Source organism: Rhineura floridana, chromosome 5 (assembly GCF_030035675.1).
Source record: "Rhineura floridana isolate rRhiFlo1 chromosome 5, rRhiFlo1.hap2, whole genome shotgun sequence".
Lineage (NCBI taxonomy): Eukaryota > Metazoa > Chordata > Lepidosauria > Squamata > Rhineuridae > Rhineura > Rhineura floridana.
In genome coordinates this window covers 41,036,617-41,054,044 of record NC_084484.1, presented here as the reverse complement: position 1 = coordinate 41,054,044, position 17,428 = coordinate 41,036,617, and the positions used below count along the sequence as shown (strand labels likewise).

Genomic DNA, 17,428 nt, shown 5'->3' with positions numbered 1-17,428 from the left:
GATAATGATGGTTGTTGAGCGGAACATATTATGCTTATCCAATTCATGTATTTTGGAAATGCGAAAGAGGAAAAAATGGGGAAGTGTTTGATTTTATATTGAACAGATTACAGAAGATGCAATCGTTATTTTATTAAATTGACTTTAAATGTACTAGTTGAGAAGGATGATAGAAAGTGATGGCTAACTTACTAAACTGCAGCAAAAGCACTGGTTGCTTATTACTGGAGGATGATCATTGCTCCATTGGTATCAGGATATTCTGTAGAATCCAGGGCATAATTTCAACTTGTCAAAGTTGACACCTTATATTCAAGCTTGAAAACGTTCTGTAAAACAAGTAGGTTCATTCAAGGATAAGCAAAGTTTTCTTAATATTAGTATGATAAATTATGTGATTACATTTACTCTATACACTTTTTTTCTTAGGGAAATTACTTTCAATTCTGATGATTTGATATTTTATTGTTTTCAAGAATTAACTAATGGTATCTGGGCATCTTTTCTATTCTGTACTTGTTTCTTCTGGAACCAACATTGCAGCTGTTTAAGGATGGAAAAAGATAAAATGGCAAGAGCTAAAACAAAAATTGAGTACTATATCAACTTCTTACAAGCAATTTCTTGGAGGAGCTTTAGAAAGCCAAGCTCCAGGATTAAGGTTCCAGCCCTCATGATTTGTACAGATGCACATGTAAGGATTGGTATATTTGAATCTTAACTAAAAATATTGTACATTTTAACAATGCCAGCATTGTTTTCACAGCTTACAATATATTAATTATTATTACCACCTGCCCTTCACCCAAAGGTTCCAGGGCGGGTTACTGCAGCTTTAAAACACAGAATTAAAAAAAGTTAAAAGCAACCTAAACAATATCACAGAAAATAGGGAGGACCCTAAAAATATACATACATGGATATAGCAGGACAAAGATCTTGCTAATCACAGGAGGCTAAAGATTCTAGCTGTGAAAAGGGGACTCATCCACAGCAGATTCCCTGGCTTGCTTTGCATCCATGTCAGTTTAATGAAATAAGCAAGTTAGCTATAAACTTGTGCCTCATGATATGTTTTCCGGTATGACACTGTACTGAACATGCTACTTTTCCTGGAGCATACTTTTCCAAGCAGGTGTTTCAATCTTCCTTTCAGACAAATTCCAAGGAACTTTTCAGAAAATTGACCTATCTAGTAATCATACATACCTGATTAATTACAAATTAAGGGTACCTTCATAAATCATTTCCCAAGGGCAAAGGTTTATGTGGCCCTCCATTTGTGTAATAATTTTAAAACAACTTTTGCAATGTTGCAGTGATTGCCAGATGATATAATGGAAGACTGCAAGGCAGAAGTCTCTTCACTTTTCCACCTTTGTTTAGTAGACTCAAAGAATGGTAAAATGCAAGTGAATGCTCATTGTACTGAGGTTACCTAAGGAGGAAAAAGACATGACAAGGGTACATGTGCATTTTTAAGGTGGTACAACAGTCTCGTACCAATGCCTCATCCACTTCATAGCTATTGACAACACAACTGATGTGGACTATAAAAGCATCCAGTCACACCAAGAAATAAAATATGGAGTGGATTTAGATTACAATTTACCAGTAATTTACAGTGTAGTGTAGTGGTTAAGGTGTTGGACTACGACCTGGGAGACCAGGGTTCGAATCCCCATAGCCATGCAGCTCACTGGGTGACCTTGGGCCAGTCACTGCCTCTCAGCCTCATGAAAACCCTATTCATAGGGTCGCCATAAGTCGGAATCGACTTGAAGGCAGTACACACACACACACAATTTACAAGTGTGCATGTAGCCACTTGGTAAGCTAAGTCAATCTATGCTGCCCTTTATAGTGGCAAGGAGAAATCCTACCATGCTTCTTGCTTCTGGTGGGATACAAAACTCTGGTAGTTATCCTCACCTCATGTCAGAATGATACAACTGGCTTTCCAAGAGGCTGCATGCACACTATGTAAGTTACCACATGGTAAATTGTATTACTGTTGTTCATAGTAAAACAAGTTGGCTATCATTGACACATTGTTTGAAGTTATTAAATAAGAATATGACTTCCATAAAAAGTCAGTCATCAGAAGAAAGCCTATAGAATTTAATATGCATTTCATTCTTCACTGTATTAAATTTAGGCTTATATGTTTACTTGAGGAATGACTTATTTAGAACTTTTTATCAATATTTTCTTAAACTTCAGTTTATTTTTGTGCACAAAATGAGATGTCTCTTGCAGGGAAGCATTTGCCTCACACTTGTGAATTTTTTAGTGGTGTACAAACCAGTAACCCCACAATTGTGGGTATATTTAATTATTAGATTTAAACCCCACATTTCTTTAAGAGAACTGAGGGAGGCATACATAGGTTTCTCAGCAAGTCTCCTATCCAAATACTAACTAGATCCAGACTTGTTTAGCTTCAACAAGGTTGATGTATTATGTCCCTTCAGATCATAGCTCTGGCAGACTAGAAACTACATTTCATATGTAGAAGGGTGGGATATAAAGCTAATAATAAATAAATAAACACACTCAATGACATGGATCCAAAGATAAATGCCCCTAATTGCAGCCACTGTAACTTCTGAAAAGCCTATCCGAAGGTTCAGAGGACGCCCAAATGTGGGACTGGGCACAGCAGGCTGTTGCAGGAACTTTCCTCCTGCAAATTTCCTTAAGTTAACTTATTGCTTAACTTGGTTATCCAAGTCTTATATTGGGCTATTCCCTCCCCCCCCCCGTCTCCTGTGCCCCATCCCAAATTGTTCAGGAGGCCCCTCAACCTTCAAAAGAGGCTTTTAGGTGCACAGTTAGCTTCAGAGAGAAGAATGGGATGGAAAACTTGCATTCAGATAACTTTCTTAATCCTCTCACACTTTTTAAAAATAGTTCTCTATCTGCATTGAGATGCAATGGACTCCTTCAAAGTCCTAGCTTGAAAAGTCCTAGCTCTGAAGTCTGAGCTTGGAAATACATTCCTGACTGCAAAATGGCTCCAGTTTACAATACAAAAATAAATTTTATTGGTATCATGTTCCAGAAACACAGTCTGACACAAGGGTTATTGGGGTACATTAGAACTGTGTCAAGCCAATTCCTCATTGTGCTATCATAAAACCTCAGAGAAGAAAACAGAAATACTGCACAAATGAAATACCAGGATCACAACAAAAGATAAAATAAGAAACCGAATAAATGTCCAGCTGAAATACTGGGCTCTTAGAAATAATGGAAGGCATCCAATGTACCCCAGTAGTCAACAGAATCCCCTCCAAAATTACAAGAAAGACATTTGCACTATGAGTATTCATAGTTAATTCCTGTGTCAAGCCAACTTGGAGCAGAAGTAAGCACCTAGGGCAATATTTGCCAACCTTTTGAGGCCCATGGGCACATCTGCAAACTAGAAAAACTACCATGGGCACCGCACACACATTTGCTACCCTGTGCTTCTCCTGGGAGGAAGGGTGGGATATAAATCTCAATAATAATAATAATAATAATAATAATAATAATAATAATAATAATAATACACATTCTATTCTACTGGCTACAACAGAATGCTTCTTTCAAGTCTAATTTCAGTGGGAGGATAGGGAGGAAACTCTGTGGGTGCCAGGAAAGGCCTCTGCAGCACATGTGCACCTGCTACATTGATAACCCCTGCACTAGGGTAACATTAACTCCTGGGGTTCAATACACCACTGACTGGTGCTGGTTGTAATGGGGTGAGATGGGGTTTCTTTGGTACACAGAGGACTGCACAGAAAAGAAGGGTTGAACCCTATTAAGTTTTACTCAGAGTAGACCCACTGAAATTAATAGCTCTTAGTTAGCCGTGTCTCTCAATTTCAATGGTTCTACTCTGCATGGGACTAAGATTGGATACAACCCAAAGTTTACAAAAAAAACAGAGAAAAATCTACTCCGGAAGTTGTATAACTACACTCAAACAATTTATGATACAGGCAAAATGCTAAGCTAAAATTTTCCTAGCCTATTTTGAGAAATTGTTTGAGACAGAATGGACCCCAGTTGGCCTAAGTGTTTGGTAATTTAACATTTTCATTCACTGCCGCCCTGGATGTCTTTGGGAGGAAGGGTAGGATATTCATTCATTCATTCATTTGATCAATCAATCAGTAAATAAAATTTCAATTCAGGTAAATTGGACCCTTGATAGCAAGTCACAGGATCTGAAGTGGTTCACGGTTGCTAAAAACGTTTTACAATATTTGAAATAGCTGCTAAAGTCCAAAGCAACCCCATTAGCTTCCAAGTGTTAACCTTCTTAGGTTCCAAGTTTACATGTTTTTCTAAGGCATGTACCAATACAGGTTCAATGCAAAGTATCAACCCAAAATTGAAGAATACTGACAAAGATTGAAAGGGAGGAACAGTTACAGCTTCCTTTGTTGTTTTTCAAACCATCTGCCTTAAATTTAAAAAGTAGGCTATCAGAACAACTGTTCAACAGATAATAACATGTAAAGAATGGCATGCATAATTTACAGTTAAGGAAATATAACAGCAAACAATTCTGTATTTAACAGGTTTAATGGATCTAAAATTAGAGTAATTTATACTATTATTACTATTATTTATAAACTTTATATCTCACCCTTCCTCCCAGAAGCCAGGGCAGCAAACAAAAACACTAAACACATCTTTCATTTACAGCTGATGGTAGTCAGAACAAGTGGTTCACTCACTTACAGAGTGATGAAGTAGAAAAGGCCTTCTGTAAAAAGCAGGGGAATATTGTTGTCTCTTTAAAAATAATAGTTAACATTAGAGAAAGATTCAAAAAGCTGTAAGAACAAAATAGATACATTGAAACTACAAGGTGAAAGGGAAGAACAAGTAGGCCCGATTGGCCTGGTTGGGACCAACTAGTTTTGGGTTCCTCTCAGGGAAGACTCCATGAGGCCATTCCTGTTCATCATTTGTAAAGAGGCAGAACCCGTTTTCTGAATGTTGTTTTCTTCTTCAATCCACTGTCCTTTATGTCTTGTTGATTAGATTATAAATCATTTTGGCAAGAACCTCTTTATCCTGATTTTTGAAAAATTTTAAATGCTTAATAAAAAAATATATAAAATACCTACCAGTCAATTCATTTTGCTATGTTTCTTCAGATTTGAGCCTTGACGAAAAAAGGAAACAAGTCTTCTTCAGCTCCCCAAATGTAAGGGTGATTATCTCATTTTTGAAGAACTCCCACTGAAAGTCTCATTCCGAAGTTAGGTAGCCAGTGTGCAATTGAAAGTGTGTTTCAAAAGATTTCCAGCACACAATATATATGTACATTAAACATATGGCTTCAATGTCACTATTGTTTTATTGTTTATGAAGTTGAAATTGAGTGATTCAGCTCTTTTTTTGAATATGGGGGGTGGGGGTCACCACATGGAATGGTCTTAATTTTTTTTTTCCCCAATTTTTTTTCTCCGTTATCATGGGCTATAGTATAACTTCATTATTGCTTTTTTCTTTTTTTCCCAAGACCATTCCATTTCTTTATTTTTTTTAAACATCTTAAAGTGATAAGGAGATATATGCAAAGCAGTCATACACTGTATAGTTAAAACTCATACGTAAAATACGTACACAAATCCAACAAAAGGCTAGTACATAGTAAAGCCTAAGCATACTACTATGCAATATTATGAATACATAACTTTAGAGACTTCAGTTTAGTACTGTTTTCTATCATTTCTGAAAATATTCACAAAGATCTTAAATGTCAGTTTTCATTCCATATTTGGAATAAAACAAAACAAAAATTCTATGTTATAACAACTCTTGGTCATTTTGTTGTGTGACCAATTCTTTAAATTACAAAGAACCCAAAGAATTCTGTAATGTTTCTGTAGAAGTAATAAAACCATTGCATAATGTTCCTAATATGATGTCTTCAGCAATCATTTACCGAAATGTAAATGCAACTCGAACATCAATCACTCAAAATACAGGATCAATGAGCTGCTTGTGTCTTATCTGAAACCCAACTTCATCACTTTCACCCAAACTCCTTGAAGTACAAATATGCAAAAGTACATTAGGAAATGCTAATGCAACACAGATACAGTTCTAGCAGTCAGTAATCAGTTGAATCATCTTCTCCAAGAACGAGATTCATTGTCGTCGTCATCCTCATCATCATCTTGAAGCAATGAGTCATCTACCAGGGATTCTTCCTGAAACTAAAATGGAAATGCTTCATAAGTAGCTGCCTGAAGAGCTGAAGCTATGAAATCCTCTTACAAAATGGAACACGGGGGGTTGCATCTGAACACTTTTTAAGACTGTGCAAATTACAACTGCAGCTTGAAAGAATGGAAGACACAAGAATTATGAAAATCACAACATTTAATACCTTTCACCAAGAGTAGTTATTTCATTCTTTATAAAGACAACAAAAGGGAGAAAATTTCTATAGACCAAGAGATAATCATCTGATGTTGTGATTCAATTGAGACCCAGCGTAGTGTAGTGGTTAAGAGTGTTGGACTACAACCTGGGAGACCAGGGTTCAAATCCCAAAACAGCCATGAAGCTCACTGGGTGACCTTGGGCCAGTCACTGCCTCTAAGCCTTAGAGGAAGGCAATGGTAAACCACCTCAGAATACTGCTTACCATGAAAACCCTATTCATAGGGTCGCCATAAGTTGGAATCGACTTGAAGGCAGTCCATTTCCATTTTTTGTGATTTATTTATTTATGTCAAGCTGTTATGCTGCTGCAAACCATACAATACTTTGAAAAGCTATCTAAAATTGTAAGCATATTTGATTATTACCTAAGTGACATAAGTAAATATCACAGATATCTGTAGTAGGTCTTGTCTGAACAAACCAACTTCAAAATGTGGTTAGTGACCCTGTCTAGTTCTAACAAACCACTGTTGACATGGTTAGTTGCAAATGGAAGAGAAAACTTCCAATCTCCTCCTTGCAACTTCACCAAAGGATGAGAGGGGCACCTAAGCCTGAAGCTTATGCATTTAAAGTTAAATTACAGTTGAGCTTTACATCCGAACCCAGCCGTTATTATACTGACCAGCCCACATAGGGATTACCAGAGCTGAGGTTCTGTGATCTCTAAACATTCAGAAAATAGCTATAAGGTAGATGCATATTTGTGCCTGGTTCACATGCCACATTAAACCACAGTTAAAGTAAACTATGGTTTAATGTGAATGTGGAGATACACTTGCTAAAATTACAGGTACATCATTCCCCTCCTCCTTTCTTGCTGCTGCCATAACTGCAGGGGAATAAGCCATGACCTGGCTTGTCATTAAGTCCAAACCTGGGCTCTCTCCAAACAAACTACAAAAACAAACCTTCTTATCTATTAATACACATTTTTTACTATCTCCCCTTAATGTTTTGGATAGAGCAGATCAGAACCTGAATTAGAAGCAAGCACCTTGAGCTGGTGAACCAACTGAACCAAAATATTCCTAATCACAAAAAGTAACTTTATCAGCTTATCCAAATAAATATAACCTTTCTGCAATTAACACATGCTACTGGTTCGGAACTAGAGATAATCAATTCTGGTGAGAAGTTACAAGAGTAATTTTCATAAATGAAATATGCATCTTCTAGGAGGTGCTTACACAAAGGTCAGAACTAAAGACCATAAATAATAGAAAATATCCTGACATTGAAATAGCAACTCTGACAAAATTTATGGTGAAAGCAACGCAGGCTCTCACTTATAATTTACTCTACAGCTGATACATTCAGGACCTGGTGATTACAAATATTCTTTTTCAATATCCCTTGGTGTCTATGGTAGAAGCACTGGTGAACTTTTATCTTAGGAAAAGCTGACATTTAAGAAATGCAAAATGCTTGAGGGAACTTTGATTGGAAATCCATTATGTATGGGAATTTATTGAAGAAAGAGGGGACTAGTTCAGTAATAGCGAAAGAGAACATAAATTAATATAACCTGGTTAAGTAAACCAGAAAAAAGGCCAACACATGTAAGACAGGAAACATGGCTTAAGTAATAGAACATATTTTAAGAATATGAGCTAGTAAAAGAAAAGATTTGGAAAATATAGATGCAAGCTGTGCCAAACCTACAAGAAATACAACATACACAATTTTAGAGGAAGCTAAGGATTCCCAATTACAATTCAGGAAGACAGCAAGAGAGGTTGTGCTTCATAGTGAAGGTAAGAATACTGCAAGAGAAGATCTGAATGTTAACTATTTTCAATAGTTCTGTATGAAGATTTTTATATGAGCATGTTACTTTGAGATCACTAGTTTGATGCCACACATAGAATATGAAGACTCACGTTTAAATCTCCACTTAGGCATAAAGCAATCTGGATAACCATGGAGAAATTACTCTCTCACAGAGCTCCTGTGAGGGTAAACAAGGTAACTCTTAAACTACTTTAAAGAGAGGGGGGACAGGACACAAAATGCCATTCCAATGCAGAGTATGGAAAATCAATGAAATGTAGGGATATAAACCTTCTTAAAAAATCTTTAGAACACTCAATTTTCAGAGATCCCTCACCACTTAAGAATCCTGCCCCCTTCTGAAATGCTGCTCTTGAGGATTGGGGGACCCTCCAGAATAAAACTGGTTATGGCTCAGGGGGCTGCAGGTCACAGGGCAGGGGGACTGGTGAAAACTGGGTCCCTCAATTTGCAAAAGCTGAAGCATTTTCTGCTGAGGCAAAGCCACCATTTCATATAGCCCATGGTCTTTTCAAAGTCATGAACCACAAACGTATACTACTCTTGCTGAAATCACTTCTCCCTATCATGAGGGATACCACAGGGCAACTAGGGATGCATATCAATGGAGGTATGGGAGACAAAAATAGTAGAAGTGTGACTTTCCAAGGGGTTTCCGTTTTACTACTTCAACAGATGTCATTATTTCATTATAATAAGTAGAGGGTGGCTAGCATCCAAATGAGAAATCAAAAAGAGGAGGTCAAAGACCAAGATGCTGGAAAATGGGAACTTTTATTTTTGATAAAACCCAACGCGTTTCAGCCTGATACGTTTGATATTGGTACAGTACAGAAAGCGATTTGCTTGTCTTATAATCTTACAAGCTATTATCCCCTGATGAAGGCCTGTAGATAACAGGCTGAAACGCGTTGGGTTTTATAAAAAATAAAAGTTCCCATTTTCCAGCATCTTGGTCTTTGACCTCCTCTTTTTGATTTATTATTTCATTATAACCTCCAGGCTGGATTACTGTAATGTGCTCTATGTGGGGCTGCCCTTGAGGTTGGTCCAGAAGTTGCAATTGGTGCAAAATGAGGCGATGAGACTGCTCACTGGGACAGGGTATTGCCAACATGTCACCCCGCTGCTGAAAGAATTGCACTGGCTGCCCATTTGCTACCGGGCCAAGTTCAAGGTTCTAGTTCTGGTATACAAAGCCCTATACAGCTTGGGACCAGGATACCTGAAAGACCATCTGATCCCTTATATACCCAGTCGATCACTGCGCTTTGCAGGTGAGGGCCTCCTGCGGATACCACCTTATCAGGAGGTCCATTCTGCGCAACATAGGAAACGGACCTTTAGTGTGGTGGCACCTACCCTGTGGAATTCCCTCCCCTTAAATATTAGGCAGGCGCCATCTCTGTTATCTTTTGGCGCCTATTGAAGACTTTCCTCTTTCAACAAGCCTTTTAAGTTAAGACCTATCCCAGTCTGTGTCTGTGTTGGAATTGCTTTTATTATGTTTTTTTTAAAACATTTTTTTTCTAAACAATATTTTTAACCCTTTTTATTTAAGATATTTTTAAAGCTTTTTTAAAGAATGTTTTTTAAAGTTGTTTTGTATTAATGTATTTTAAGGTCTGTCTTTATGATGTTTTAAAGTGTATTTAGTGCTTTTGTTTGCCGCCCTGGGCTCCTGCTGGGAGGAAGGGTGGGATATAAATTAAATAATTAATAAATAAATGAAATAATGCCCACCTCTATTTACAACCTCAGAACATGTTTTTCAAAAATAGCTTGTGAACTTTCCTACCCAGTTCAGCTGGACAAAGCTGAAATTATGTATATTTCAAGTGTGATATCTGACCAAGTCATACTCAAACTAGACCCACTGAAATCAATGAACACAAGTCAGCTGATTTCAATGGGTCAACTTTGAGTATGATTTAGCTGAATATTAAATCATTCAGTTGGATATTGACACTCTTGATAATTGAAAAAGGCACAAGTTCCTCTAAAGAAAACAAGTGGTGTGGATCCCAGACCATATTAGCATCATGAGACTACCAGAGCTGTTATGCTCTGCATAACAAACAGCACAAGCTGTCTTTATACAAACAAAGTTTTCTATTCCTTCATCTTTTTGTAAGGGAGAAGACAAGACATGCTTACTTCTTCTTCATCTGGTTCAGTCTCCTCTGTTTCCATTGTTGACATATTTGTGACTGGCTTGTTCCAGGCTAACTTCAAGTCTTGCCCTTTGAACCGAGCTCCGTGGATAGCAGCCTAAAGAGAACAACAATATTCTCCATGAACACTCCTTTAGAAAAAAAAATGTGTCCTTTCTAATTAACAGCCCAATGCCACCAAATACCAGGGCCACAACTCAGATAAACTGTAAGCACCTCTGCATACCCAGGATGAGATCTAAAGAACCATCCCAACTATTCCTATGCATCCAAGGGATCTCTGGGCTTATGGTTCTAGGGCAGTTACCATGTCACATACACCACTTTTGAAACTGAGTGTACTAACCAAAACAGGTTGTTCAAACAAAAAATAAACATCCCAATGGCCATGCTCAAGTCCTTGGAGCACACCTTAAGTACCTGTCCCCAGGTTTCAAAGCATGTGTCAGCAGGCCTTTGTCAGGGGCTCACTAGAATGTACCATAATCTTAGTATTCTATCACAGATTTCTATTTCAGAATTGAAAAGGATTGCATACAATCTTTTCCTTTAACAAATGTCTCCATGAACCCAGAGTACATAATGCAATGAAGAAAAATGAACTTTTAAGTCCTGAATTATTTCAACATGCAGGTAACATACTGTATAGAGCAACCAGCTGTTACTGAACAATGTCCTCATTGATGTTTTGCTTTTGAAATACTGATCATTTTTAATCTTCATACATTATTACTACTACCCAAAACAAGACATCCTGAAAATAAAATTGAACTGATGTTAAAAAAAAAATAAACTTAAGAGAATATAACTTATTCTGCTGAAATGCATTCCATTTTCTGCAAAGGCTTGGTAATTGAAATGTAAAAAAAAAATTTAACCTATGGGATATTCATGCCTTCTTAAGTACCAGATGCATTAAGTGGCTGCTTTGGAAATAGTATGTTCAAATTAAAGTAACATGAACTAGCATAAATCAGCGTTAGCAACATTCCGAAATAACTGCCACAGTCACAAAAGATTTATAGTACAATCTGAAAGTACAGCATAATGTGAAATGTGGAAACAATTACATGTTCAATGACATCTGAACATGAATTGTGTGACATTGAAGTCCCCAGGTATAAATTTTAAATCTGTACATATAAATTTATGATAAATTTTAAAAGATTCCACGCCTATTAAAATGCAGCTCGGGAGGGGTTTTTTTGTCCATGGTCTCATCACAATGTTACAAACTGAAATTTTTAAGAATACCTATATATGACATTTGGGGTTCAGAAACAACTTGTAATCTGTGAAAGAAATTACTGCAACATAAAAATGCAACATTTTATAACTAGGGAATCATCTTCTCCCTTCCAAGCTCAAATGCACATGACCATAAAACTAAAACCGCCTTCACTCAAGACAGTAAAACATTAGCTAGCATTCCTTCAAACAAAGCTGTAACTACTTTACAGATTAACTTTTACTGCCAATTACTATTTAAAATACATTTGATTTGCTAACAAGTAGAAACTTAACTTGCTGATTTTTGATTTATACATACTTTTTTTGTTAGTTTCAAGTTAAATCACAAATAGGCAAAAAAAAAAAAAACCTTGCAGTTGAAGAACGTATCTATAGCCAACCCATATTTCTATCAAACTTTAAAAAGCAGGGAAATTGGGCAGCTATAGTGAATGTACCAGGGGTGCAGGAGACCTGACCTCCTCTCTGAGATATTGGACTGCCCTACAAATTTGTCAAAATGCAAATACAATTTGGGTTGGTCTTTCACAATCCAATCTACTTCCTGTGTAGCTTGGAAGAATTTGGTAACATGTGCCTCTGAGCAATTTCAACAAATTATGAGACCACTGAGAGAAAAAAGTCCGTCAGGGTTCTGGATTTCCCCCCCTCTTTAAACTTTAAACTCTAGATTCTCTCTGAGTTTTTTGTGTATAACCATGAAAACCTAGAGGGTTATTAAGCAAGCTTTTCTGAGTTCAGACTATAAGTTTTGTAAGGTTTTGTTTTGAAATGAGCTTATGGCAAGCAGCAGAATGGCATGGGGGTATTTTCAATTTAATGCCTTATTATGTATGATATAAGCAAGTATGTTATTCAATTCACAATGTACATAAGTGACCCATTTTTCTAGGTATTCATGGATTTGGAGTACATATTTGGGATCTGAATCTTTCCAAACTAAAAATGAACTAAGTCAAAGAAAAGCTCCAGTGTGGCAAAAACTAATAATAAAGCGAGTAGAGGTCAATATTTCCAACTGTATCTCTCACACTCTCACTCTCTCTCTCACACACACAAAAAAGAAGGGTTTAAAGTTACATTGCCAGACACTCTTCATTGCAGAAACCCCCCCTATTGCCTCTCCAACCTCTGGGCTCCTACTGGGAGGAAGGGCGGGATATAAATCTAATAATAAACAAACAAACCTCCTCTATCTTAAATTGCAAGGGGAAAATATGAAGGAAAAACTTTCTACACACTCACTTTATTACAGCTGTTTGGTCTTCATTATTTAATTAAATAAGCTAAGCTAGAAAAAAAGTGTATGTTAATACACAACACAGACAATAGGAAGAGGAACAAAGAAGCCCCATGCCATAGTTAAAAGCAGGCCAACTCAACTTTGCCTTCTCCTAACACAAAACATCCCCTCCCCCAAAAAAACAAAAAAGGAGGATATACTTACTGCCTCAGCGTCTGCTCTCGTCTTGAAAGTAATTACAGCATGGAGAGACAAGTCATCTATCTGGCAGTCTTCAATTTCACCATATTGCTTTTTAAGAGAAAGAAAATTGTCCTCTTACTGAAATGTGTCTCCTCCATACGAATGCTACACTCATTAAATGCAAAGACTGTAACAGTTCTGGATTGAGAACACAACCAATTATGATCCCAAATCTTCTATGATAGTAGTAGCACAAATCCCCCCCCCCAAAAAAAGTTTTAAAAATTGAAGAAAGGGAAACTGAAGAATGTGCCACAAAACTTCTGCCACATTTAAATATCAGGGGAAACAGATATTCAGTTTTTAAAAGTTCACAGACTCCACTCTGAAGATAACTTATAGCATTTCAAAGAGTAGCCCAAGAATTTCTTACATTAGATATGCCTGAGGTTTGACGTTTGGATTTAAAAAATTATTTTCAGTTCTAAGTTTTAGCTATGGGCAACTTCGCATGACTTAGGCGGCAATCCAAAACATGTCTATTCAGAAGTAAGTTCCATTGGGTTGACTGGGACTTGCTTCCAGGTAAGTGTGTACTGGATTGCAGCCTTATTCTATAAGAAATAAACTCCTTGTAGAAAAACTCAACTGTTTTACACAGGACGGAATGACTGTGCATGCTAGTTTCTTAATTCATTTCTTCACAAACCCTTGTAGCATACTTCAAATTATGGTATAATAAATTTAGATAATTTCCATGGAGAAAAGTCTACATGTGACAGGTGCCCATTAATTTTCTCTTTGAATTACGATTGTTTTTTTCACTTCTTCAGCAGACAGACAAGTTAGGAATAGTATCAAAGTAAACTGCAGTTATGGCTATAAGAACCTGCCTTCCCTGTCATTTAACTTCCTCCTCTGCACTTAATTTCATATATTCTTTTCCTCTCTATAGATTTATTTTATAGTATTTATCTAACCTAAGAATTTCTTCTAGAAGTTCAAGATGTAAATTTGCTTTACAACACTTTGCTTGACTATCTTATTTTCACTCATTGCAGCCACACTGTCATAGAAGGTTAGGTTTCCAAGACATATCACACTGAGATCAGAACAACAGTGGAGCAATGTACATACCGCAAAATGAGGAAGGAGATCTTCTCGGTCACTCTCTGTAAAAGCAGAGATTTCAAGTGCCCTTGGACGGTGATCCACCACAGCATGAACAGGAACACCTCTTCCTCGGCCTCGGCCTCGGCCCCGACCTCCTCTGCCTCTCCCACGAGACACACCCCGACCTCGTGTATGAATTCCTCTCCCACGACCCGAGGAAAGAATCCCTCGTTTCGCAGCCTAACAAGCAGCGGCAACAAAATTTAATATAGGCCCAAGTTCTTCATACACAGTATGCTATTATAAACCCTACAACACTCTAAGATATGCTAGTATTACCACCACCACATGGCAAAGGGCAACTTGGAGAAAGAAAAGAGACTGCTTAATGCTACCTAGTGAATTCATGGCAGAGGTAAGATATGACCTAGAGACTGCCTGATTGTTTACTCCCTCAGTCACTACACTAAACCACACCAACCCTCTTTAAAGAGCAAAACACTTAAAACTAAAACACATCCAGGGTAATTTCATGCAACAACTTTCACACTGAGGGCAAAGATCCTAGGATCTCTTGTCTTCAAAGGTGTTTAAACATTCCAGAGGCTTATGTCCACCTACTAATTTTCTTTCTCTCTGAATGTGTGGTAGTGAGTGTCAGTCTGTTTACTCTTGGGTCTAACTCATGTACGCTCCATTTAGGAAATATTGTAGGCTTGATGGGGCAACATGCTCTCATGCTCACCCCCACCATAGGTATGTTGTAGTGTGTCAGAGATGCAAGGCAGACAGAAGAATATACAGATGTAAAGTTCCTTGAAGAGTTTGCCAACTTTTTATTTCCAAATTCTTGGGGACAACATGACAGCATGGACATGTTAAAGTTACTTCCAAAGAAATGAAATATGAAAGAATATTAATCAAGTTCACATTACTTTCTACTTCATTTTCAAATGCTTTGCAAACAGACTTATCACAGTTTAGGGACTAATAAATAGCAAATTCAGTAATTTTGCAGACAGACTTATCACAGATTAAGTAGTAATTATTTGCAAAAATATTTTAAATATTTTAAAGAGACAGAGACAACTACTTCAAATGAGATGACCTTCAGCCATTCAGTTCTTTAACTCTAGAAGTCTAGGGTTAACATGAACTCATTTATGCTAATGTATAATTGTTAATATGCTCATACTCTTTTAAAGGCAGTGAACCTCTGAAGAAGAAAAAAAAGACACTTCAGTAGCCGTCACCAGTTCTCAATACCAACAGCACCATCTATGGGCAATTCTTTAAAAATGTATGCTACTTACAAAGTTAGACTGAACAGGTTACTAGACAACTGAATAGAAGTCGAGAGAACTTTTCCCTTAAAACAATGTTAATATTATACAGATTAACTATGGTTAAGGGGAAAAAACATATCTGGAATTTTGCCATGCTGACCATCAAAACTGAAATAAACTTACTTCCAGCTGCAGTTCTGTGTACTTTCGCCTTAGTTCAGTGACTTCTTCCCCTGCCTGCATCTTCTTATACAAGTCCAATTCAGTGTCGAGTAGTTCTTTTTGCATCTAGGGAGTCACTGAAGCCATTTAGTATGCATTTTTAACTGATGTCGAAAACATGACATCAAATAACCAGACCCCACTGACGTATTACAAGGCTTCGAATTCAAAGGGACAAGTCCTTAAGACAGACATCTGCTGACCTTTAGGTGAAGGAAGATTGCTAGGTGAGCAAAAGGGCTCGATGCCAAGAGAACAAAGGAGTTTTCTTTTTCTGGAAGTTCAAAAACCTTTTCCTCCTCTCCCCACAGAAGACAAATAATGCTACTTAGAAAAGCCTTAGGATTTGACATAGTCCAGGTGTTGCCATGACCCACTAGTGGCAGGTGAGTGGGGTAGGGGATAAAGCACTGGATAGGGAAGAACTGGGTTCAAACTCAGTGACTTGCTTTAGGGAAGTCACTACTTCTCAGCCTAATTTGGGATTGTTGTGAAGTGTTGAAAAACAGATATTCCCAAGTATGTTATCTTGAGATCCTTGGAGGATAGGCAAGACACAAATGTGATCAATACATTTGCTCACAGCTTTCTTTAGCAAGCTTATACATTAAAACAAAATAATTTAAAGAAAAACCAGATTTAAAGGATTTAATGAGAGCAAAATACAGATACCTGTGTTTTTGTTTTCATGTTTTTCAGTGGAGTGCTTGCTGGAGAGGAGACTCCTTTCAATTCATCCTTTAACTTAGTGATGCTGTTAGTCAAGGTCTCCAGAGTTTTCATGATTTCAGCTTTGTCTTCTGACTTCATAGTTTTATTTTTCTCCAGTTTTGAAATCAGCATCTATTGGAATTATATATATTACAAACAGGAATCCTTTATGAGTGTACCATTTTTCATCTTCAAAATATACACAAGTAATTTTATCCAAGTTCCCCACCACCACACACAAAAAATGTGTGCTAGGTCCATTTCTGAAGACAAACTTTAAAAAACTAATCTCTCTATACTGGCTAGGAAGGAAAGCTGCTATATATCCAAACTGGTTGCAAAAGATAGCACTGAAAACAGCTGAAATGGAGGGAAGAATGTGACACCCATTAAGTTCTGATGCAGGGATTGCCACTGAACTCAGTATGCACAGAGAGGAACTGAGAATTCTTCATTACAAGATCCCATCATTTGTTCTTAGAATGCTTCTACAGAACTTGTAAACTCTCTTTTGTGAAGACATGAAAAAGCAGGCCTAGGACAATTCAAGAAAAAATTTGACAAGAGGTCTACAGATCTGAACTGAATTTGTAGCACCTGTCTCCATAATGTGACTTGGGAAGAACATTAACAGCTGGTTTGTACTATTAAAATTCTTAAAGCAGTGCTAGTTTGGCAATAAGATCAACAAGGTGGCTATGTAGTATAGCATGAATTATTTCCCCTGATAATCTGGAATCCTTTCTCCATTGGCTGGATGCAAAAGATTCTGTTCACAGAAGGAGTTCTTTCATTCATGGAAGCAGTTTTTGCATTCACTGGAGACTTTCATGAACAGAAGTGGGAGGACATTTTTTGCCACTTTCCCCTTCAGCCCTGTGGCACTACCTCACACACAGTTCCAGAGTATCCCTGGACCTTCCGGAGCAGATTTTCACTTTGAGACCCAAGTGAATCCTGTTCCATGAGCAGAATTCCACTCATGGAAC

General features: G+C 37.3%; 1 protein-coding gene across 1 annotated transcript in view; it reads right to left on the bottom strand.

Annotated features, from left to right (window-relative positions):
- Positions 1–4,620: 4,620 nt before the first annotated feature.
- Positions 4,621–17,428, bottom strand: part of RBM26 (RNA binding motif protein 26) — a 60,570-nt gene continuing 47,762 nt past the window's right edge. Inside the window, exons 17-22 of the mRNA XM_061626548.1 lie at positions 16,401–16,571; positions 15,690–15,794; positions 14,245–14,460; positions 13,129–13,215; positions 10,414–10,527; positions 4,621–6,230 (exon numbers count right to left, since the gene is read on the bottom strand). Of these exons, the coding sequence (XP_061482532.1) occupies positions 6,141–6,230; positions 10,414–10,527; positions 13,129–13,215; positions 14,245–14,460; positions 15,690–15,794; positions 16,401–16,571 (783 nt within the window). The 3' untranslated portion in view covers positions 4,621–6,140. The remainder of the gene's footprint in view (positions 6,231–10,413; positions 10,528–13,128; positions 13,216–14,244; positions 14,461–15,689; positions 15,795–16,400; positions 16,572–17,428) is intronic.